Below are 24,134 nucleotides of genomic sequence, written 5' to 3'. Positions count from 1 at the left end.
CAGAAATGAATGAATAATAGGATATTAAGTGCCATTCTGTGTGGGCTGTCCTTTCTATCATGATCATCATATGACGTAGTCAATAGACAATCAGTGAGGAGAAAGCATGTTGTGATGAAAGTAAAAAGTAGAACATAATCCTTGAAACATTGTCAGCTTCACCACAACTTCCTGAGTGATTTTATGTAAACTGATTGCTCTTTAAGACAAAGACTGTTATTTATCCTTTTTGTGAAGCTGCCAAAAAAAATTTCAGTATATTAGTATTACCGAAGTACCTTTGAAATCTTTCCAAGAGGATTTCAAAGCAACATTCAGTATGGCTATTGTACTGTCAGTGCTCTTTGATAAACAGAGTGAAATAAAAACCTTTTATTAGCTTGCAAATACTAGAAATACCATTTTCAGGAGACAAGTCTTTGCAGTGGCAGGTCATGTTCCTGTTATTCCCTTGTGAACAATTCTTTGGTAATTTTTTCTAATATGGTTCTTGACCAGCCACACTCTTAACAGCAACTTGGGCTTCCCATTTTGTTTCCTTGAGAAGGAACCCAAATGACATCTTATGTCCACAGTGTTAATGGTTGACACCAAACAGGCCTTCACTGTGTGCATCACTGATGCTGTGCTTCTGCAGCTGAGGAGGACATCCACCATCTTGTGGGGTCAAAAGGAGCCTGTACTAGACAGCTCTTTCCCATCATAAGATGGGCATTATTGTGTATAAGCAGCACACTTGTCCCACAAGGGTTGCTCCACCCTTTCCCAGGAGTGCTGGATTTGCTGTACCTGTGCAGACCATGTATACAATATATGCATACAAGGTTCATTGTTTCCTGGAAATGTCATATTTTCTGACGCACATGCACTTACAGGAATGCTCACACAGACACCTGTAAGAAGCACAGTGCTTTTGTGCCTCTTGCTGCAGAGGCTGGAACAACACCTCAAAGAAGGGTGGGTAGGAGCAGGCTGCTGCTATCACAGTGATTCTTATGGCCTTTCTCCGCTTCCCACACACTCTTGAAAACAAGGTAGGGAGCTGAAGTCTATGGGCTGTGGTAACTGCACTTGCCACATGATGAGAGGAAGGCTTTGGACAACTGAAAATTTTGGTGGCTGAGAGTATGTGACTGCCAGCTCTTGGCTAGCACAGTTGTAAAGTGCTAAAAGGTGAGACAGGTACTTAGTACCTCTTTTTCAATTTTAGTAGGAGGAAAACTATGCCCTTTAAAGTTAGAAGCTGGCTGCAGGAATTATGCAGACTATGTTCTTGCAAGATACTGAAATGATGAGTTTGGTTAAAAACATCTATGAAGCAGAACTGATCATGATCAAGTCCTCTCAGCTATAAAAGCCTTGCCAGAAAACAAGCAAACAAACAAACAAAACCCACAAACAAAACCAAACCCCCCACATTCTGCATGTCAAGAGTGAGCTATTGCTGAAATAAGTGATGTGTTACAGTTGAGCTTGTAGAAGATAAATGGAAGGATATAACATTCTGCTTAGGGGGATACAGTGTTGCAGGGCATTTCTGACCTTAGGCCAGATTTATTCTGTGTTAATTTGTTATTTTGTGCTCAGTTTATAGGGAAACATTTTTATGGCAAGTATTTTTTTATGTAAAACACGCTTCATTGTAACAGTTTTGTGGACTAGATCAGTAACTGCAACTAGCTTACTAGTAGAAATGTTTAGTAACTATATGTACAATAATATTTACAGCTGGTAAGTTTTAATGCAACTTCTCACTGATATTATAGAAGAAAGAAACAGAAACTCATGTTGATACAATCTGTACCAAGAGAAGCTCTATCTCCAGTACACAGGCAACCAAACAGAAGACAATGAGTGCACCTGTGGTCATCAATATCAGTGTCAAAACATAATGTGCGATGGAGGTAACTGAGACGTGCAGGCTTCACTGAATTTATTTTATTTGGCTGACAGACAAAGAAGAAATCATTTTCTTGTTTCTTCTCATGTCAACTGAGGATAAAAGAAGCAATCAGAGCATTTAATCTTGTTTCAAAAGTGTAGAAACATAGGTTCAGGAAGGAAGGACCTTAGGGAGTCCAGTGGTTCATTGTACAACCCTGAGGCAGGATCAGTTTTATCTACCTCCTTCCTAATGGACATTTGGTTTTAGCTGGTGGTTTTGGTGGTGGTGGTGGTGGTTCATTGTTTTTAATATGCCACTTCTCAGGTCATATCTCCTATACTTTCTGTGTTTTCATAATCAGGAAAGTTTTCCTCATCTCTGTCATGTTGCAGTCTTGCAAATGCTTTGATGTCTGTCATGGACATGTAGCTTAGATTATTCATTTCCTGTTTTCAGAAGCCTTTCACATTTTTGACGATGGTCATGTTGCCATCAGACTTCTTTTTGCCAGGTCACGTACTACTGTCTTCTTTCACAAACCATGTTCTTTGTCCTCCTCCTGACTTTTCCGAGCACTGGATATAGCTCTCCACATGGGCTGACTAGTGCTAAATAGCAGGAAGGATTATTTTATGTGTTTCATGGACTGTAGTGCAGTTTGTGCATTCTATATGGCATTTGGCTCTTTTGCAAAAGAGAGACATTGACTCATTTGTAGTTTATGACACACTATAAGCCCCACCTTTAGCTTCTTTTGCCTAGACCAGTTTTCCTTAACTTGTCTGTGATGGTATCTTTTCAAATATTATGAAAAATCTTACTCAAGTGAAAATAGAACCTACTGCTTTTGCCTTGTGCACAAAGTTGATTGATGTTCAGTGAAAGGAATTACATCAAATTTTGTTAATACATTGATATTCTGCACCTGAGTGATAGTTTTTCTACATAGTTTTGGAAGCTAAAAGCATTACAAGTGAAGTATATATTTTAAACAAAACAAAACAAAACACACCTGCTTCTTTCCCAGAACTGTGTTTGGATATTTGGGCTCTATTTCTACACTTCTTGGACAAAGTAGTGTTGGACGGCTGTGTTCACATGAAACCCCACTTAATAAAAGTAGATGGGCTCCCTGCTTCCAAATAGCATGGCATGAACTATAGCAAGGCTACAGTTGAGGAATTTTTCACAAGTAAATTCTTTTGTCAATGTAAACAGTTATGTATCTATGCAATGCAAGTTCTTCCTTCATGTGTTACAAGCAATTTGCTTTTGAGACTTTAATGTCCATGGGACCAGGATATTTCACACGGGAAAAGCCCCTGGTTTCTAATACTGGTTTCTGCATCTTTACAGGTTTCTACCAAAGTGGGAATTTCTCCCTGATCTTTGCTGGTATTGTCCAGGACACGATTATAATTTGAGATGAGAACCGATCAGCTAACTTAAGCCTTCCAGGTAGTTCTTCTCCTCTTACCTTGCAATCCCCACCTCCTTTTCTTCTGCAGTTTCTTAAGGAGTAAAGTATTCCTTCATATGGGCAAGGTGTCCTGCTAAAGGCATCAGCCACCAGCAGAGAAGTGAGACCCCTAGAGTAAGGAGGACAATGTCTTACACCAGTCTTAATCACAGAATCATAGAATAGTTTTGTCTAGAAGGGACCTTCAAAGGTCATCTAGTCCAGCCACCCCTGCAGTGAGCAGGGACATCTTCAACTAGATCAGGTTGCTCAGAGCCCTGTCCAGCCTGGTCTGGAATGTCTCCAGGGATGGGGCATCCACCACCTCTCTGAGTAACCTGTGCCAGTGTTTCACCACCCTCATTGGAAAAAAATATCTTCCTCATGTCTAGTCTGAAATCTTTTTGTTAGTTGCTCTAGCAAAGTACCTTTTCTCTTTATGAAAAATGTAAGCAAGGTCTTGGTTCCAGCAGAGGCTTCCAGAGTTGTGGGAGTAATTCTTACTGTATCAGTGTCAGAAGGCACCAGATCATTCTTCTGCAGAGGCAAAAACAAGATCTGAAGTTATTTGGTTCTCACAGCTGCTCCCATACTGGTGCTGAGATGATGCACCCTTTTCCTGCTCTGTGAACCCTTCTGATCTCACCTTTACTGTCTGTCATGCTTTAACCCCAGCCAGCAACTAAGTTCCTCCCCCTCCCCCGCCCCGCCCCCCGGCAGCTGCTTGCTCTCTCCGCCTGTGGTGGGATGAGGGAGAGAATCAGAAGAGTAAAAGTGAGAAAACTCGTGGGTTGAGATAAAGACAGTTTAATAAGTAAAGAAAAAGCCGCACACGCAAGCAAAGCAAAATAAAGGATTCATTCACCACTTTGTATGAGCAGGCATGTGTTCAGCCATCTCCAAGACAACTGGGCTCCATCACATGTAACAGTGACTTGGGAAGACAGCGCCATCACTCTTAACATTCACCCATTCCCTCTTCCCTCAGCTTTATATGCTGAGCATGATGTCATGTGATATGGGTTATCCCTTTAGTCAGTTGGGGTCACCTGTCCCAGCTGTGTTCCCTCCCAGCTTCTTCAGCATCCTGCTCACTGGTGGGGTGATGTGAGAAGCAGAAAAGGCCTTGACTCTGTGTGAGAGCTACTCGGCGGTAATAACGAAATACCCCTGTATTGTCAACACTGTTTTAATCAAAAATCCAAAACAAGGCCCCATACTAGCTACTAGGAAGAAAATTAGCTCTACTCCAGCCAAAACCAGCACATTCTATTCTGGACATACTGCACCACAGGCACCACTTTATCATTTTTTGGAAAGAAGTAGGATAAAATGAACAAGGGCAGGCTCAGAGCTGGAATGAGAAAGGTGGTAGCGTTACACTGCTGGATTTGGTTTTTAAGTGTATTTCAAAGCATAGTTCATGCATTAGTGTTTTATTTTCATGCTCATGAAGTTATAGAAAGACCCTTAGCTTCAGCTTTTGCCCTTTTGTTTTGTCCCTCACCCTAAGATCTACAAGGACAAAGTTGGGTTTGGGACAGGTATAATTCTGTATATCAGAAATGTTTTTAGCCATGAGACAGCTGAATATTTTCAGCACATGACAAAACTCAGGTAAATAAACCATGTTTTTTTGAAGGACAGAGGGGTCTTAATTTGCATCAACCAGGCTGGAAGAATGTGGAAAGCTTGCTGTCAACCTGTCCTTTCACAGCCTGTGAAGACCTATCTAGTATCTTCAAAATGCCTAACTATAATACATCTACAACTTTAATCTTCTTAGATGAAATTTCATCATGATCAGCAAGTTGTGCTTGTTTCAGAGACTCGTATGGTTACGTCAGTGTGTCTGAAGATGTGCAAAACTCCAGTTGTGATTTATATCTTCTTTGTAACTATGTTACTCACAGAAGCTGGAAAAGAAAGTCCCTGCTCTGAGGACCTTGCAATCTACTTTTGAAAAGTGAAATGTAAACAACAGGATCTGAGACAAGGGAGTAGAAATGAGAGACAATATTTGAGTGACTTGATGTCTGAGTTGATGGAAAAATGGAAGAGCTGAAAGCTGTTAAACAGATTCTTTGGTCTGGTGCTTTCTCCAGGTGAAACCCCCACATCAGTGCTGCTGGAGCCAGGATTCCTCTGTAAGATTTCCCCAGGAGTTTCTCATTTATGTTTTTGATACCATTTTATGCCTTCAGTTTTTTTACAGTAATTGCCTGAAAGCATGCAAAATCAACTTAAGGAAATCCAATTTGTAAGAAAGGACTCTGTTTTATGAAGTGCAAATGAGCAATTTCCAGTACTTCACATGCAGACAGTCATCTTTCTGTAAAATAGTTTTCAACATCTTTTTTTCTCACAACAGTGCAATATCAAGGGAAAGAGCCTCGATTTGCACAGATGCTTCATATCAGTTGTTCAATAACTGATGATTACTAGAAAATTACATTTTGCAAAGTAACAATGGTAATTTCCCAACTGCCTCAGAAAAAAAATGGGTAACTCAATATCACAAATTCTTACACTGTATTTCTGGCTAAGAATCTATTTAAAAGCTTTTTCTATAGCTTGTCATGGATGTGGAGCCTTTCTTGCTATGCTATTGAGCAGGACTCTTTCTGGCCAGACAGCAGATGCAGCTCTGTGCTCTGCAGCCACCCAGCCTTCCCTGGTGCCTCCAGGAGGGGTTGGGGAAGGAAGACACCAGAGCTACCAATATGGAGAGAGAAAAGAAAAATGTGGAGCTGGTGGGTGATCACATCCCTAGTTCCTTCGTTGGCCATGGGCTCCAGTGTTTCCAGTCTCTATGAAATACTTAGTCCACTCCCTTGACCGGAACCTACTAAACTGCTATTCCTTCCCTTGCTGTCTTTTCTTGTTGTCCTCTTCTATAGCATGTTTTATTCACCACAAGGTCAGACTTCTCTCCCTCACTTTTCCTCACTTCTCCATTCCTTAATCATCCTCCTCCATTTTGCATTTCATGTCTAAAATATTTTTCCAATAACTCCCAGGTCTTCCAAGTAGTCTGTTTTACTCATCACTTTGCCAAAACTGCTGTCACAGTGTGCCAGAGCTAGTAACATGCTTTGCAGTTTAAATCATAACACAGTTCACCTATTTTATGATTCATTTTCATAATACTATCCACAAGCTTACCTCAAGATCAGCTCTCTAAATTATTGCTTCTCTGCAGAAGCACTTGGTGCCATATACTGCCTGGGATGCCTGTGGGGCCATGCAGCCCATTTGGGTACAGCCAGAGGCTGCACCTTGTCTCCAGGCCTATTGGCTCATTTTAGGTATCCCAGTGAAGCTGTGGCTTCTGTGGCTGAAGAAGAGGGCTCTCACCTACCAATGCTTTCCTCTGAGGACTCAGTTTGGAACAGGAAGACTTCTGAAGCAAACCAAACTGCAGGTCAACCTGAAAAAAAAAAAACAACAAACTGAACTGGTTTTAGAAGCTCTTAGGAAATGCTGACCTTGCAAAGCAAAAGTTTAATTCCCCTGAAGTGGCATTGCAATATCTGACCTTAGCCATGCCTGGCCTCAATGTTAGTCACAACTAGATTCTCGACTTCTCTGCAGAGCAGAAAGAAGAAATCCAAGATGCCTGAGAGGTATTTGTATGAACTAACCTTGCCTAAGAGGAAAAAGTAGCCTAGGCTTTTTATGTAGTTGTCAAGGAAATAGATGTTGTTCCAGAGAAGGAACCTAGACAGTTGCCTTCTGAAGGAGCTACTGTCTAGGGAAAGCCTGGGGATTGTCCTTATGGGGCTAGAATTAGAGTTTCTAAATACATCACCCCTTGTCACTTAGTCCTTTATCTAACTGTAACTGATTTACTGGGTCTTAGTCCATTAAATCACAAAACACTGGAAAGACCCCAAATCCCCAGGAATAGCTGCTTAGCAATGTGTGAGTAAAAGCTGTAGACATTAGTGGCTTAGCTGGATTTTGTCCAGGTTAATACGAAATGAGGTGAACAAAATACATCAGAGGTGAAAAGTCGGAAGTGAAAAATGAGACGGGCTTTCCCTTTTCGTAGTGCTGTGAATTCTTCCTATTCTTGTTGCATTGCTCTGTATTTGAGCTTCGTATCATGTGCCTGAAATGTTGCCTAAAGTTCCTTCTATGTGTAGAGGAGGAACCTCGTTTGTCTGTGGCAGGTTCCTTCAGCTACTGTGGATCATGCATGGAGGCGAACATGCTCCATGTTTACCGCAAGTTAGGTCTCAATGAGCACCATGAGTAGGAGCTCTGAAGTACTGCTTATCACTGTCTTTTTAGTCATAAATCTTCTTCTGGGGTCAGAAGAGTGAAATTCAGCAAAGAAAATAGGAATAATTCAAGAAAAGCCTTGCTTGGTTCAGCAAGCTAAATCTGTCTTCTAACACTCACTAAACGTACAGCTTCCCGTGTTATCCTCATGGTACGTTCACAGATTTCCCAGTGCTGTACACATTAGCTACAGGCCTTATCCCTCTCCTGCTTGCTCTGTCATTATGCGCATGCTGTCTGTCTGCTTGCTTAGTGGGCTTCTGTCCCTCCCATCACTGCAGTATCTGCATACCATAATCCTCCAGTAAGTGCTGAGGAAATGATAAGGACAATGCAGCTAAGCGATGTAACCTGAAGTGAGATGTCAGCAATGAAGCATCAATCTAAATCCTCCAAGAGGTCAAATCATTATTTAATATTACTTTTGAATTCCTTTATAAACAGGAGTACAAATGATGCCTTGCTGCGCTGCACAAATTCACATGTTGGATGCTTGTATGATTGAAGTGAGAGTAGACAAGCAAGCAGACATCAGTGTCAGAGGATGTCCTGGCTACAAGGTTAGCTCTACATAAAATAAGACTTCTGGCACCAGATAATTAAATCAGAATTTTATAGAATGTTACTCTGCCCATTCAGGATGATCTTCATTAAATACATTCTGCATTGGAGGCTTCATTTCTCTTCTGTGTGACATACAACATCCTAACTTTATTTACCAAGTTATCTGCATTAGAATAACACTAGCAAAGGTGTAGTCTGACTGCTCTGAACCAGCTGATTGATTTCAGCTACATTTGATAAGACAGTAACTTCCAAGACTAACTGCCAGATAGATGATAGCACCTCTACTATACCAGTGAGGAAAAGGCAGGGAAATCCCAACCCTCTTCTCTTCTAACAGGACCTGGCCAGCCAACTAGCACATGCATTGGTCATATGAGCTATACTATGTGGTTTTACCTTTCTGAAAGCCACATTAAACAAAAACAAAAGCAAAAACAAAACAAAAAAAAAAAAAAGAAAAAAGAGAACGTACAGAAGAAGCAGCTGCTACTGTGGAAGGGAGGGATGAGAAACACACAGGGAGCTGAATTTTTACAGTGGAGATGCGTATCAGACGCAGGACATTCGCCTTCAAAAGGATCAGCATTCACAGAACAGGTTTGGTGAGAGGTGAAGAAAGGCACCAGTGAAACAAAATGCCTTGGAAAAAAATGAAAACGCCTTCTCATTTTTTCCATATTCCACATTAAACCAAAACATAGAATTGTTTAGGTTGGAAAAGGCCTTTAAGATCATCAAGTACAACCGTTACCTAGGACTGCCAAGTCTACCACTAAACCATGTCCCTAAGCACTGTATCTACAGCCCATTAGCAATCACAGAACGCAATATGCAACACAGAACCACAGAAGAAACATTCTTCTCTCACTTAATGACCACTGTAAAATTGACTAATTTTTCGCCTTGTGGTATTCTCACACAAAGCACAAAAACGCATCAACGTATTCTTGTCATTTTGTCACTGTTATATAAAATAAGACCCCAGAGTGAAGTGATTAGAAAGTATCTCATACTTCCAGAAGTAAATATTACATTGTATGATATTTTTAGATTGGTTTGTATCTTTGTCACTATTTTTGATTGCAGACATGATCCTTAAAATTTTATCAGAGAGAATTTGAAGAATCTATAAAATCATCAGTTCAAAAACAATAATGAAAAACTAAAAAAGAAACAGTTTTCAAGTCAAGAAGAAATCAAAACCCCACAACAAAGTGCTACGTTATTTTACATTCCACAAGAAGTGAGAGCTACAGCAGCTGTAGAAGTATGGTGTTTCCCAGCCTGCTCAGATAAACTTACATAATAGCATTCCTGACTTTGCAATAAACTACACTTAGTTTAATTTCATTTTAGGCATATGAACTACAATAAATCTGAATAGCAAAGAAAACATGATGAAAATTAAAAAGTGCAGAAAAAATGTGTGCAGCTTACACATAGCTGGGAATCAATGTCTGTTCTCCTTATGTTTTCTGCCTCTAACAGTTCCCAAGAAGTGAAAATTTACAAGTTAATTAACAAACATCAAAACCACAGCCAAAAATTTTGCAATTTCCACATCAACATATGATTTACACACTCCTGGCAAGTTATGTTTTCTGGCAGAGTTTAATTTTTCATTCTTATTTTGATGTAATAATACACACAAAAAATTGTGTCACTCACAAAATTAGCGCAAAGATCACACTTTATGCCCAATGTTGATGTGGACATAACCTTCATATGCATGAAGAGGCCTATGCCGATGAGATTGTATTATGTAGCATGAGAGTCACAGCAACTCGGATTTACTTTTTTTGAATTAAGGATATGTATCAGTAGATAAAATGAACCTCCCTTTTAACTCCCACTTGACATTGACATTTTCCACAGACTTCAGTGGACTCTGGATGAGGTAGGCAAAATTTAACTAGTGATAAAAACTGCAGGGCAGAGGCTGAGGGGACTGAGCAATACCTGAATGTAGAGGGCTATCTGGCAGTGTACCGATATGTTCTCATTATTCTTAGTGATGAGGTATAAGTAACACCATGCAATGCAAAGCACACTGGATTTGATTTGTTTGGTTTATTCATACCAAATAATCCCATCAAAATAACTTTGCAATTTTGTATCAGGTAGAAAAACCCCATTCAATAGAAAGATTATGCCACTAGGGATATATCCTTCAAAAATACAATTTCTCATTTAAAAAAAAAAAAGGTCAAATTATGTCTTTTTTTACAAAATATGATTTTCTTTTACAAACCTTATACAATATGCCATTTTGATTAGATTTTGCAATAAATAGTTCACCAAAGTTAAATTAATTAGTATTATATATATGATATTTGCTTTTTAAATTTATGTCATAATACAGTCCTAGGTATTGCTACAACAGTGAGCCACTACAAAAAGTGGCAAAAATTACGCATAATTTAATTCCTCCTTTACAGTCAAGTTTCTTGTACTTTAAAAAAAATAATATGATTCTGTCAAAAGTCTGTGTATACATGTTCGATACGAATTTTTACTGTCTTAAGAAAGCAGCCATAAGAAGATAAACTCAAGAGCCTATTTGCTTTTCTTTTGTGCCAAGTGAAGTATGAGGAGTGCATTTAGGCTTTTTATGAAGCTGGTGCTATGCTTGAATCAGAATGTTCTTGTTCAGCGTCCCGGAGGTGCTCTGTTGTCTTTCTGGCCTCATCCCCTGTCTCATTGCTTTGATTTTTGGATTCTTCTGAAATGACAGTTAGCTTATCATAAGAAAGATGCTCTTCTTGTGGGAGTGGAGGAAAAAACTGTGAGCCACTGGGAGGCTTGCTCAAAAACTGTGAAGGAAAGAGGAAATGAGAATTAGGCTGTACCAGCCATACCATCCTGTTTGCTTAGAAATATGTTTTATACTGTGTTCCACACGTCAGTTAGCTTTCTTAATGCCTAGAAGTCACAGAGTGCTGACAATGTAACAACCTCTCTGCTCGTTTTAACATCCTGTGCAAGGCTTGGAAGCAAATCAGAGGTGCCCTTATTTGCAAGAAGATACCCCAGGGGTTAGTGACTTGTTTGAAATATAAACTTTCTTTAAAAATATAAAACACCTAGGTTTTGTTTGGAAGGAAAAACTAAAATGGTGACTTGACTGCAGGTAAAGGAACTCGCAGAGAGATTTGTCAAATAGCTGCAAAAGGTGTGAATTCTTCCTGCCATCTCAGAGAGCCATCTGCTCAGACATCAGATAGCAATGCTTTAAATGTCAACATAAACCATAACTATTTAGTCAAGTGGAGGGAGGGAGGGAGATTTGTGAGGCTATGCACTTGAGTGAAAAAGATGACTTAATTTTAGTGCTGAAATATCACAACTTCCTCCCACTCTCTGTTCTATTGATAAGATGGAACAAGCCTCAAGAATCAACACAGACTTTGCAGGATGTCATGACTGTGTTTTGAATGTCAACACAAGAACAGCACACCTACTCAACACAGTAATAACATGTCAGCCACTTATTTTGGCAGCTGAAGTGGCAGTTCATTTTACTGGTAGTGGCTGGAGAAGTACGATTACATTTTTTTCTTGTGACTTGATCATTGTCTATTAGTTTAGTGTATTTTACGTAAGACACAAACTCCTCCATCAGGAGTCCTGTTCACTGTAATTACAAAAATAAAAACTAACATTACTACTATTAGACATTTTTTTCTAGCAAAGTGTCAGTAATGTGCAGTTTCAAATGTTCATGTAGTGAAACCACTGTCTTTTATAAATGCAATTTTAGGGAAGCACAACTGACCTTTGATTCCTGTGATTAACCACTATAACCCACTAGCACAAAATGAAAATTCTCCCCTATTCTTGTGAGAAACCTGTGGACAAAATGAAATTTCACCATACCCTGTATTGATCAGAGCAATGTTGCCTTCCCAAGAGCTCAGCTCCAGGTTCAGCAAACTACTGTGCTGAGCATGTGCAAAACTTAAAGCACAGGATGACGGCCAGGTCAGCTTCAAAGTCCGCTGAACTCTAAATGAGTCAACATGAAAGACCCAGAGAAACTTCAGGAAACTCAGAAGAGTAGAAGCTGCTAACATCAGTGTACATAATGCTCTGCATAGCCTTTTTCTTGGAGGAGATTCTGATACAGCCTTTTTATATTGCTGTATGGGTAACCGAGTCAGTGGTATTCCCCAACAGGAATGGCTAATGTTCATTGCTCTCATTTTATCTGGAATTTTCAGACTTCACTACATTCTTTTCTTAAGTTAAAACTCATTATTCTATTTGCAAAAGAACTTTGTTTCAGGAGAACAAATGTGCAATTTTAAGTCAAAAATGAGACAGGGGAAACATATCTCAGTTTTTTGCTATCTGAAAAGAGGAACTGAAGGTTAACACCTGTTATTCTCTTATTTTAAAATGAAAAAAAACATCCTGTTTCTAAGCCATAAAAAGCTTCATATTACAAATTATGCAGTTGCTTTAGCAATAGAAGTCTGTGCCAAGTTTGTAAATTTTTCAGCTTTTAAATATTTTGGACCATTCTGTGCAGAATAGTTCAAAATGACAGTATTTTAGAGTTAATTATACCTTAGTATTCTACAAAAGGAAGTCTAATTTCACTGCTTCTTACTTATGTCTATGCAGAACCACAGAACTTGATAAAAAACTGAGGTAACATTCATGCAAAATTTATGACTTTGTGATGCCAGAAATTAAATAGTAAATTAACTAACTTCCTCTACCTTTCTCACGCTGAAAAGTACCTTCTTTTGTCAGCTTTTTCCAAAGTTCGTGACTTCACCATTTACGCTTATTTGAATGGCTTTTTATGTCTGGTAGAAGAGGAAGTTTTACCATACACAACAACTATATAACAACAGATAATCAGCATTGCTCCTTGTAGTCTAAAACCCCCTCAGAATCGTCTGCACTTTACAGATGGCTAACAGTCAGGTGCTAATGAAATAAGGCAAAATAAAAGAAGCTCTAAAGGTTTTGGCACAGAGAGGCTTTGAAAGGCAAGCGGTTCTGCTGAAGAGCCTGATTTTAATTGTGTTAGGTAGAAAACAAACCTCTTTCAAGTGTTGAGGGAAGGTATATGAAGGGCAGAAAACATGTTTGATGAGTCGATATAGATACAAAAAGGAAAAGAAACAAACAGGAACAGATATTGCAACGACCAACATTGATCCTATAAGAACAGTCACAATTATCCACACAGGAGTTACACCTGCAAGAGACAAGAAAAAGAATAAATTAAAGCTGTTATTATTGATTTCTGAAAATATTATTTTCAAATTATCACTTTCTCTATGGAATTAAGAAATCCAACAAACTATTTTAACTGCAAACATAAGTAGTTGTTCCCAGATGCAAAATACCTCTTACCTCTCAAATTTTTAGTCTGAATAAGCTGAGGAAGTTCTCAATACAGTAAGCTTACAAACCATCACATTTAGACACTGGCAGTTACACATACTGGTGATTCTACATACAATACCAGGCAAATGATTAAAGGAAAAAAGACCAACAGAACTATCCACAAGGTGATATCATGTAAAAAGCTGTTGTACACTCTTCGGTGTTTCAAAAGTGTAGCAGTTGACGCATAACATTACCAGAGTATAGGCTTCAATTTTTTTCTTAAAGAAATCTGTAAAAATGGCAGCAAAATAAAAACAGTAGGGTAAAGAAGTAAATTTATAATTCTAGAATTCTAAACTACTCAGCCTTTAAAAAAATATGTCATGCACAGGGATTTCACAACAGGCAATGGGAATTAAGATGTATCCATACATCACTGTATAAATGTTTTAAACCCACCTGAACTTGCTAAGCACTATTCTAGCCATGAACTAACGAGCAACATTGCCACCAAAACCCATCTGCAATTCAGCTGCAGTGCATGCAGATAATATATGTGGGAAACATGAGGAAATATTTAAAAACAAGAGGTTAGCCCACTAGCTTCCTCAGGCTTCCTCCAGATATAATAGCTTCCTCATCTGCTTGTGTCTCTGGTTTTCCACAAGATATCCGAGAGTGTAAGTGTCTCAAAATAGATGTTATGTCTGTGAAACAGACAGTATGTAGGACTCCATCCTTTCTTTTAACTAGGGACATAAAGCTCGCTGCTAAGATGACTGGGTCAGGTGATGTGGTGGTCATTGCTGGACTCCACAGACAGCAGCTAGGGTGGCATGGGTGGAAAGTGCTTTTGGTACTTAACTGCCTTCAAAATGAAAAGGAAAGCACTGAGACAAAATAATTGTTTCTATTATTGATTACTAACTGCTGTGTGTCACAGAGAAAGAGTATTACGGCCTTGCCTCATGACAGACCCTGGCAATATCACGACAGATGAAGCAGACTGCAACACAGGCTCCAATTCTCCTCCCTGAGATTTACAGAACACAGGCTTTCACAGAATACTGAATACAGTTAATGGTAAAAGACATTCAGGCACACAGTGTGATCACTGAAGAGCCTATGCTCCATTTGACTCCAATTTTCAGGCCTCTGCAGCAAAGTAAAGCATCATGCCATTGGTGATCTACTGCTGGTAGTTTTCACTTTGTTTCCATCTCCTCTGCTCCAAAGTTGCACATGTATTAACCACCAAACAATACTTAAGTAACAAACACATCCATTTTTGGAAGGTTTACACATTACACCAATTTTCATTTTGAATGGCTTCGCACACTTCCTAGATCACTACAGCACGTGTCCCATTGTGATGCACCAGGTATTACCATTGTGGGTTGTCTGCTCGCAAAGCTCTCCGCTCAGTTCTCCTGTTTTGTTCCACTCAGGGATAACTGCTTGCACTTGAATACAATATATTGTCCACGGCTCCAACTGAGATAATATTTCAGAGTTATGTTTAGTATCTACGTGAGCAACCTAATAACAGAAAAGAATATAAAAAATTTGAAAAGCACAAGTCCAGTGAATGGAGCAGCAAAGTAAGTAAAATTACTTTTAGTAGGACAAATCTGAGCAGTTGTAGCTGCAATATGAATAAGGCTTTTAAATGCAGAATGAAATGCTGTGCCTACATCACATAACTAATAACTCTACATTGATTTCACCTGTGGTTAGTGTGATACCACTCACACTACTGACTTTCTGGATGCTTCTAGCAGCATTAATGAACTTTTAGCCTAAAGAGGCCTACAAAGATGTGATAAGTGAGATCTGCTTGCAGAGAGAAATGATTGCCTAACCAAATGAGATCAATTAGGAGTGCTGTCACAAACAAACATAATTTAATTTGAGATCGAGCAAGCAGAGTGGATGATCTAGGTAAAAGAAAGAAGAAGACAGAAAGAAAAAGGCTGGTGGAAGCTATTAGGTGATTGACAGCAGATGCAACTTGCTGTTTAGAGGCATATATTGGTTATGTTCCTGTAACTATACAGTCTCTGCAGAGTACAGGAATCCCTACAACATGCCCCATTATGTAGTAACAGATTCCTCCTGTAGCTAGGTTTCAACATTTTGAGCAAACATTCACTTCAAAAAAAACAACCTATGAAGTTACACAGTCTATGCCTTTTGCAGAATCATAGAATTGTTTTGATTGGAAAAGGCCTTTAAGACCATCAAGTCAAGCCTTTAACCTAACACTGCCAAGTCCACCACTATGCCATGTTCCTAAGAACCTCATCTACACATCTTTCAAACACCTCCAAAGATGATGACTCCACCACATCCCTGGGCAGCCTGTTCCAGTGCCTGACAGCCCTTTCTGTGAAGAAATTTTTCCTAATATCCAATCTGAACATTCCCTGGTGTAACTTGAGGCCATTTCCTCTCATCACTTGTCACCAGGGAGAAGAGACCAACACCCTCCATGCTACAACCTCCTTTCAGATAGTTGCAGACAGCAATAAGGTCTCCCCTCAGCCTTCTTTTCTCCAGGCTGAACAGCCCCAGTTCCCTCAGCTGCTCCTCATCAGACTTGTGCTCCAGATCCCTCACCAGCACTAATTATACCGTGACTAATATCTTCCAGTAAAGGGCTTCCTTTTTTCCTGTAATAGAACTCATGACCCTATAATTAATATATTATTTACAATCTTTCTTCATGCATTTTGTATGGAGAAGTCTTTTGAGCTGAGTAACAGTCTGTGGAAGAGGCTGTCCATAAGAAGAAGAAAGCTAATTACAACTGATAGAAATTGAAGAGATGAAGGTGACCACAGTTAATATAAGGCTCCAGCCATGATGCTATTCAAAGCCCAGAGTCCCATGAAGAGCACAAATACTTGAATGACATGAGATTTGAATCTAAGTCAACTTATTGCCATGATCACAGATACTGCTGATGTTACAGCTTGTAAGTTTACCCTTACTTCTATGTGTGAAATACAGAGATTTGGTGGGGCAGACTGCATCGCAAATGAATCTCCACTAAACTGAGGGCACAAACTCTCATAATGTAGCAGTTATTTCTAATTATGGAAAGAGCAAACTATATCCATGCTACTGTTTAACTACACAGCTCTCTGCCATTTGCTTTGAATACCAGCTGTAGCGACGAGAGTTTACTACACTGTAATTAGTAGAGAAACATTTTTACTTCAGTACTATTAGCTTTCAGAAATCAGTCTGGTAATTTACAAAGAAAAGCATACATCAAAATCACGGAGTCACAACATGCAGGAAGCAGAAGTTACCTCTGTATTGCTGCCTTTCTTCCAGTACAGTATTCTGTAATTCCATGAGCCGTAATATTGCTTTATAGGCCACTTGTCATGTTCATATTCAGCAAAAGGGCCTATGAAATCCACATGCAGGGACCCAGACTCAGACTTCACTTTTACATCAGGTGGCCCAATCACTGCTACATATTGAAATAGTGGAAAAGAAGAAAGAATGAAATTCAGTTTCACATTGTTTTCAATTTGACTTTTTTCCACAACCTATGACAATTCATGCTTTAAATAATTTTATCTGTTAGAAGAAAGTAATTTCCTTTCATGAGTCAGGCATAAATAAATCCTTTCCTTATAGACCTGGTCTTGAAAGGGATTTATTTTTGCAGTTACATAACAGATATTTTTGTAGATGACTTTTCCCATACACTAAATGAACTCAGTTCTCTTTTGCCAGCTGTGGTGACTCCTGGGAGAGGAAGGACCATTTCTATAGCTTATTACTCACTTCTCTTTCTGGGCCAAGCCGTTACAACATCTGCCTTTTCTGAGGAGACCCTCTAGTGAAGGGGTTTAATGTTTCTTTCATTGTGATTGTTTTGAAAAACTGAAACATTTGAATTATTTCTGCATGTCTTAAACATTGAGCTCCTTAGACTGAATATTATATTCTTATGGTTGGAAATCTAATATTTTGAAATATTATATTCTTATATTTTGAAAAAGGCTTGTCCTTTTTATGTTTTTCTGCCACCACCTAAATTAATTCATAAGTAGCTCAGTTATTATCTGCAATGAGTTCTCCATTAAAGTCTCCTGTAATTCCAACAAACAACTCTGCCTTGGCTGCCTCTAGTAAAGTTCTGCCTGGCTACAGACACACTATCAAGTGTCTAGAAAGGAGGAGCTCAATATACAGAAAATTTGGCATTCCTCTAGAAATGGGCATTTCTTTAACTAAAAAACCAAAACCAAACCAAACCAAAACCCCAAACAAACAAAAACCCCTTGCTGGACCATTCATTCATGTAATGCTATGAATATGTTGTTGAACTTGTGAAAAATTAACGTTTCTTTAGGAAAGTCTTTTTTCTTTAGGAAGGTCTCGGTTACTCAGTTTTCTTAGACTATTCCTACAATACAGTGTGGAATTTCTTACAAAAGCACTAGCAGAAATAACACAGAAAGGAATATCAGATACTCTTATTATGATGCCCTGCTCAGATCAGCTATGACATTAAAAGTCTTCATGTCCTTCTCAGAGATTTGGACAGTTTTCTCAGGTCTTTCTTTCCAGGTAGTTTTACATCCAGATTTTCCTGGTTCAGGAATAAGCTGCCTTTTCATGGCCAACCCTGCTCTGAAGGCCACACGCTTTTTCAAGTACATGTCAAACTACAACTGTGTTAATGATTTACATGTTTGCTCTCTGCTCTGAAAATCCATCCATACTTTTTGTATTACACCTCCTTTAGGCTGTAATTCATACCTGCAGTGTTGGTTTGGTGTTTTGTTTCTGTGCTATGTTTCAGCACTTCTGTTCTAGGTGGATTAAATTATTATCAACATTATGCTTTTGGAGAGAAACAATCAATAAAAGCATTTTGAAGAACAAGGCTGTGAGGAGAAAAATGCCTTAGGTAACATTAACTACGTAATCTAAAACAATTTCATTTTTGCTTATGAGAAGCATACGAATGTAGAAAACAAAGGATGCTCATTGGCAAAACCCACGCTCTCATGGCAGCTCAAGCTGCCAGCAATGTGATTAACATCATTGCTGTGCATTATAATGCAAGGCAATGTCTAAACTGTGTCTCTCAAAAGACTATAAAGCTTCACTAAGAGAATGGAAATACTGTGCAATGAAGATTTCTTGACTAAAAATTAATCCTTCACTGTGATTTTTTTTTAATTAAAAAGCCCAAACAAAAAAGAAAGCTTTTTGCCTGACACAGCAATGAACAAGAAAGTAATTGAATTTATTTAGATATACAGGAAGGCTGAAGCCTTGAAGAAAAGCTCTCTCTAGTAAAAAATATAATTGAAGGCTTATTTTAAAGGAAAAATATACATTTAAAAAAAAAAATCCTCAAAAGATGTTTCAAGTACCAATACTAACATCTACTGTAATAGTAAACCTACTATGCTTTCTGACAGCAACTTCTGCCTTTGAAAAATAAAAGTGTTACAGCTAAGATTTTATAGTTCAATATAATTAAATTTTAAAATTATCTGCATGCTATAGCTCTTTTCATGGGGCCGAATTGTAAATGTGCATGAATAACAGATAAGATTTTTTGTTGAAGAGTAGAAAAAGGCTTACTGTCATCCATTGGCTTAAATCGGATGGTCACCCAGTCTGAATATTTATTTTCTGACTCCGCTCTGACCTGTAAAATGTAGTCTCCATATGCAGACAGAGAAGAGATATCACATTCCGTGAGTCTCAAGTTCGTGCTCACATTTTCATATGTGTTTCCAGGGTAATTGATGCTGTATGGAAGATAAACAAAATGTATATGATGGGTGAATTATAACTGACTGAATGTCTCTCCTCTCAGCTAACCGGAAAAGTGGCACTTCTCTTTGTTAATATAACCAATTATGACTCATGAACAAGAAAAATTAAATCCAGTGCATAAGATACTTCATTACAAGTATGTACACACACATTAAGCATTTTATATGCCTCCATAATTCTGTGATAAAGTCAGAGGTTAAAATTATGATTCACTGTCTAACTTGGACTTTGTTCAGAACTGTCTTTAAGATATGCATATATGGATAGATGCATATACCCAGAGAAAATCAAGCCTGAGAACTGACGGGAAACTGTATAATAAATTATATTATTCCTGTTTTGCACCAGAAGCCCACCTAGGAACATTGTGATCAACAGCTAATTGCTACCAGAACCCGGAAAAATAATTTTGTAGATGGCCTGTACCCTCAGTTTAGGGATTTCTCTTCAGCAGGCCCGTCTGTGGGTGTCATCATTTCCGCTTCACATCCTGTCCTGCCTTGCACAAATAGTTCATCCTTCAGCAGGAACACAAGACCTCTAGTCCAACACGTGGTTTCATTGCCCAGCACAGAGGAGCAGGCAGGGAGCCCATCACTGGGCTGGGGATGCGGCTGCATTCGTCCATACAGCCACACAGACCATTTTCCAGATGGGAAAGACCAGCTTGGAAGGACACAGTGACAAAACCAAACGAGAGCTGAATCAACCCACAAAAATGACCACAGGAAACCTCAGAAAATGTGTCCTAAGTTTGAGGCACTGGACGGATGAGCCACCAGCCTGCTGTTCATCGAGCATTTCCACTAAGGGTGCAGGGCAGCTGGCTGCATTGGTGGTAGAGCACAGAATGCTGCTGGAGTTTGAAAGATAAGGTCCTAATTCTCAACAGGACTAAGCCTCTGGAATCACAGGTAGCAGCCACATGACAGAGAAAAAACACACATGCAGCTAATAACAGCGAACATAAAAATGTGTTTCTGGTTCCTAAATAAGTACGTACAAAGCTGCCTTGAGTGTGAAATGTGTAGAAAATGCCTCTGCCCTGTTATTGAGCTCAAAAGATAAGCCTCTCACAAACTAAAAGAAAGGGACAGCTACTGATCTTCCTATAAAAAAGGAAACAAATCACAAACACACTGTAAAACATAAATTAAAGAAAGGACAACTCCCCCAGACTTACCTCTTAGATCGGACAGTGTAACTTAGATTCCCTTTGTGAAATTTAGGTGCATCCCACTGCAAAATGCTATGAAGATTAACCGAAATAATTCTTGCGTTTTTGGGTTTTGGCACTATTCCAGATACTGTGGAAGCAATCAAAACCAAACATTTTAGTATGTGTTCCTCCAGCAACTTCTCAGTCATCCAAAACTTAAATACAGCCTTCTTTCTCTTCCTTGCCTTGGGCACTTCTTAAAAAACCAGACTTTAATGTAATTAATTTAAATCATGTTGTCTATCATTCCTTCTGAGCTTATGCAACAAAAACAAATTAGCCAGCATCAATAATTTCCAGTAAGTACAGTCTTTCTGATAACATAATTTATTATGCATGACTGATTTGTTACTGCCTAAGACTTCAGGCCCATCAAGCCACATGCATGAACTTTCACTGAGATTGTCAAAATCAATTTTTTGAAGTAGTGCTCTGGTAGCACTATGGAAATAACATGGCTGTGTGGATTAATTTGTGGTGTGTGGTTTCGGTGTTTTTCGTGTTTGTTTTTTTTTTTTTTTTTTTTTTCTGAAGAGGAACATGAATAGTCTTTCTGCATAGACCTCAGTATAAGACTGAAATAATTAAAAAAAAAATCCACCATAAGCATGGTTATATCATCACTGCATGGATTAGCATTGCCATTTAAAATGCTTTATGCATTATGTTACTAAGCCATCATCTCAAAAACAGAGATACCTTCAAAGGCAAGGGACCTATTAAATATACCATAAACGTATCAGTAACTGGCACTCTTCACAAGTGACAAAACCACAATTCTTTCGCTTTATTGAAACTAAATAAAGGAAACCTTAAAGTAGTATCGATGAATAGACCATAACTATTATGATTTAATTATTTTAAAACAATTGTTGGCACTGAAAGTAAAATAGAAAAGATTTTGGCCCATTATTACAACACAAATGCTCAACACAAACAAAACCTGTCAGATCAGATTGGTGCTTAAATGTCACGGGATAAAACCTAATTAGTAAGTTCTAAGGTAAGCAACCTATTTTTTATGTCTAGAATTGATGTATAAATACATTAAATGAATGTGTCAGTTATCTACCTTTAGCAGAAAATAGTTTAAAATCTAAACCCTGCTTAAATAAAAACTATTTCACTGACTCAATTCCTACAATGTTGCCCTCACACCCAACAAATTCACTCAAATGCACTTCGTGAAAGCAGAAGTTGGGTGCTCCCTGGCACCCAGGCGTCCTTGAGGGACGCTGTCCCTGTGCACACGTGTCCTCACTGGTACCCACCTCGGGCACTTGCCTTCAGAGACCTCTGCCTGTGCACATGCTGTGCCCCTTCAGAAGCACCTCTGACCTCCTGCTCTCACACCTTCTCCTACCTGCAAAATCCCAGGTATGCAGAACGCTAAGGAAGATGGGTGCATGTAACGGACTTCAAAGACTCAACCTGAACAATACAGCTGGAAACAAATCTGGCTAGTACAGGGCATCTGGTTTCTCCTCTCCCGCACAACACTGTCCTCACTACAAAGGACCCTCTCTAGGGCGCTGCCTGTGATTTGCAGAAACTCCCTCCAAAGGTTTGAGGTAGACTTGTAAATTCCCAGTAAAAAGCACGATGAAGGCTCACTTCCCTTACAGTGCTTTCTACTTGATAAAATCCTCCAGGTAAAGTTTTTTATTCAGCACTGTGGACCTAAAGAGATGAGAAAATACTTCCGTGGTTTTGTACTTTGTCAATGAACGGTTTTTACACAGTTCACATCACTGTCCTGGATACAGTCTGTTCTGGGAAAGGCATGGCCCGGGCCAGTTTAGGCAGCCGTGGTGGCTGCTCTCCCGGCGCCCCTGCCGTGCCTGAAGCAGCAGGAGCTCTGTCAGAGAAGGGCAGTCAGTGCCGGGCTTTGCGGGTACAGCTGCACCCGCACTCCCACAGCTCACAGTCACGATGCCTGGAAAAGTGTGGTTTTGCTCCCACTCACACGTTTCATCAGCGCGACTTACACAAGTGTCCAAAACCAAAACGGAAAGTTCGTTTCTCAGCACAGATGCAGCCTAAGGGGAAAGAAAAGCCCGCGGGCAGCGGGAGCTGGGCCCCGCCAGCGGAGCATCTTGCCGGCGCCCGGGCACCCCTCCGCGCCCCCAGCCAAGCTCCCCTGCGACGGGCGGGCGGCCGTCGGCCTTTGCCCGCTCTCCTCGGGGCGCGGCGGATGACACCCAGCCGGCTGCCCGCTGGCTGTCGGTGCCACTCGGCTCGTCACGGCAGCGGCGCCCCCCGCGGGGCCGCCGCCGGCTCCTTGCGACCCCGCCAGCTGCGCCCACGGGGCAGCGCGGCCCTAGAGAACAAAGCCGGCCGGCTCTAGCGACCCTTGCTCCCAACGCCCACCCCACACCCGCGACGAGGTCGGGAGGACGATCCCTCGCCCAGACGGGCCGGGCTCCCCCGCCAGCCCCGGGGTCGACTCACCGCACAGCAGGAGGCAGCTGCAGAGGGCGCAGCGGAGGGCGGCGGCCATGGTGGCTCGGGTGCGGGCCTCCCTCAGCAGCGCAGGTGCCGGCGCCGCCGCGCCATGGCACCGGGCGCTGACCTCGCAGGCGGCGGAGCGGGGCCGCCCCGAAATTCTTCCGCATTGCCGCGGCGGGGTGGGGCGGAGCGGGGCGGGACGCGGCGGCGTGCGGACACTGTGGTCGCCCCCGCCTGCAGGACTTCACCCTCCGCCGAGGGGGCTGACCGCAGGCTGGGACATCAACCGTGCTGCGGTCGGCTCACCCTGACTTCTCCACAGCCTCCCCTGGTTGCCGCGGCTGTGTTCCCCTTTCCAGAAAGAGGGTAGCCAGCACCCGAACCCTCCCGCAGGCTTGGAAAGCTGATCATCGGTGCCGTGTTTTGAAATATCTTAGTGATGCCTTCCTGCTTGGATACCCATAATCTCTAAAATGTGGTTTCAGCATACAGCCTGCCAGCTGGGAAGGCAGGAGACAGGAGTTCAGCATAAAGAGCGAGAATAAATAATGCATAAACATCACATAATGCATAGTGTCAAACGCGATCTTGAGTTCAAGTCCCACTGCAGACAATGTTACCTCAGGAAAAGTTCATCTTCAGACTTCAGGATCTGCCCTGCACCAAAGATGCCAATGCTACTATGAGAAGACTGAGCACCCCTGATCAAAACCAATAGAAATTTTAGGGGGAGGAAGGGGAAGCAGTTTTATTATTCACAGAGTAAAAGGGTTCTCTCTCAAGCAATTACTTTTGCCACTCTTTGTGGAAGTTCAATACCTTTGTTTGTATCACATCCTGTTATTAAATGAGGCTACAAGGCAGGTTTGGCCTTCCCTGGGATGAGCAAAGTCCCACAGCCTTCACTTACATGTGAGCAATTCCCCTGGCTCCTGCCACAGTGGAACAGCAGAGTGTTACTGGGTCAGCATCAGCAGAAGCTTCATCACTTAACTCTACAGCTGCATAGATCTGCCAATAATTAACTTGTCAAGATCCAAGCTCTCAGGTACTTACGCCTACTTAGTTCCTAATAGTAGTACAGCAACAATATTCCAGCACCC

At 40.5% G+C, this 24,134-nt stretch overlaps 1 protein-coding gene across 2 annotated transcripts; it reads right to left on the bottom strand.

The window, feature by feature from the left end:
- Nucleotides 1-10,249: 10,249 nt before the first annotated feature.
- On the bottom strand, nt 10,250-23,625 carry IL10RB (interleukin 10 receptor subunit beta). 2 transcript variants are annotated; one of them, XM_065862557.2, is made up of 7 exons: nt 23,035-23,625; nt 20,548-20,671; nt 19,167-19,336; nt 16,862-17,028; nt 14,933-15,083; nt 13,253-13,410; nt 10,250-11,011 (listed from the first exon to the last, which is right to left on the bottom strand). In XM_065862557.2, exons 1-7 carry the CDS (start codon nt 23,081-23,083, stop codon nt 10,808-10,810), a joined length of 1,023 nt encoding a protein of 340 aa, XP_065718629.1. In that variant the 5' UTR covers nt 23,084-23,625; the 3' UTR covers nt 10,250-10,807. The 2 variants fall into 2 exon arrangements, with proteins under 2 accessions (XP_065718629.1, XP_065718628.1); XM_065862556.2 differs by lacking the exon at nt 23,035-23,625 and having other exon boundaries at nt 20,548-21,077.
- Nucleotides 23,626-24,134: the final 509 nt, after the last annotated feature.

The sequence above is a fragment of the Patagioenas fasciata genome, chromosome 1 (genome assembly GCF_037038585.1).
Source record: "Patagioenas fasciata isolate bPatFas1 chromosome 1, bPatFas1.hap1, whole genome shotgun sequence".
NCBI lineage: Eukaryota > Metazoa > Chordata > Aves > Columbiformes > Columbidae > Patagioenas > Patagioenas fasciata.
The sequence above is the reverse complement of the archived record's forward strand: the minus strand, read 5'-3'. Positions and strand labels throughout refer to the sequence as shown.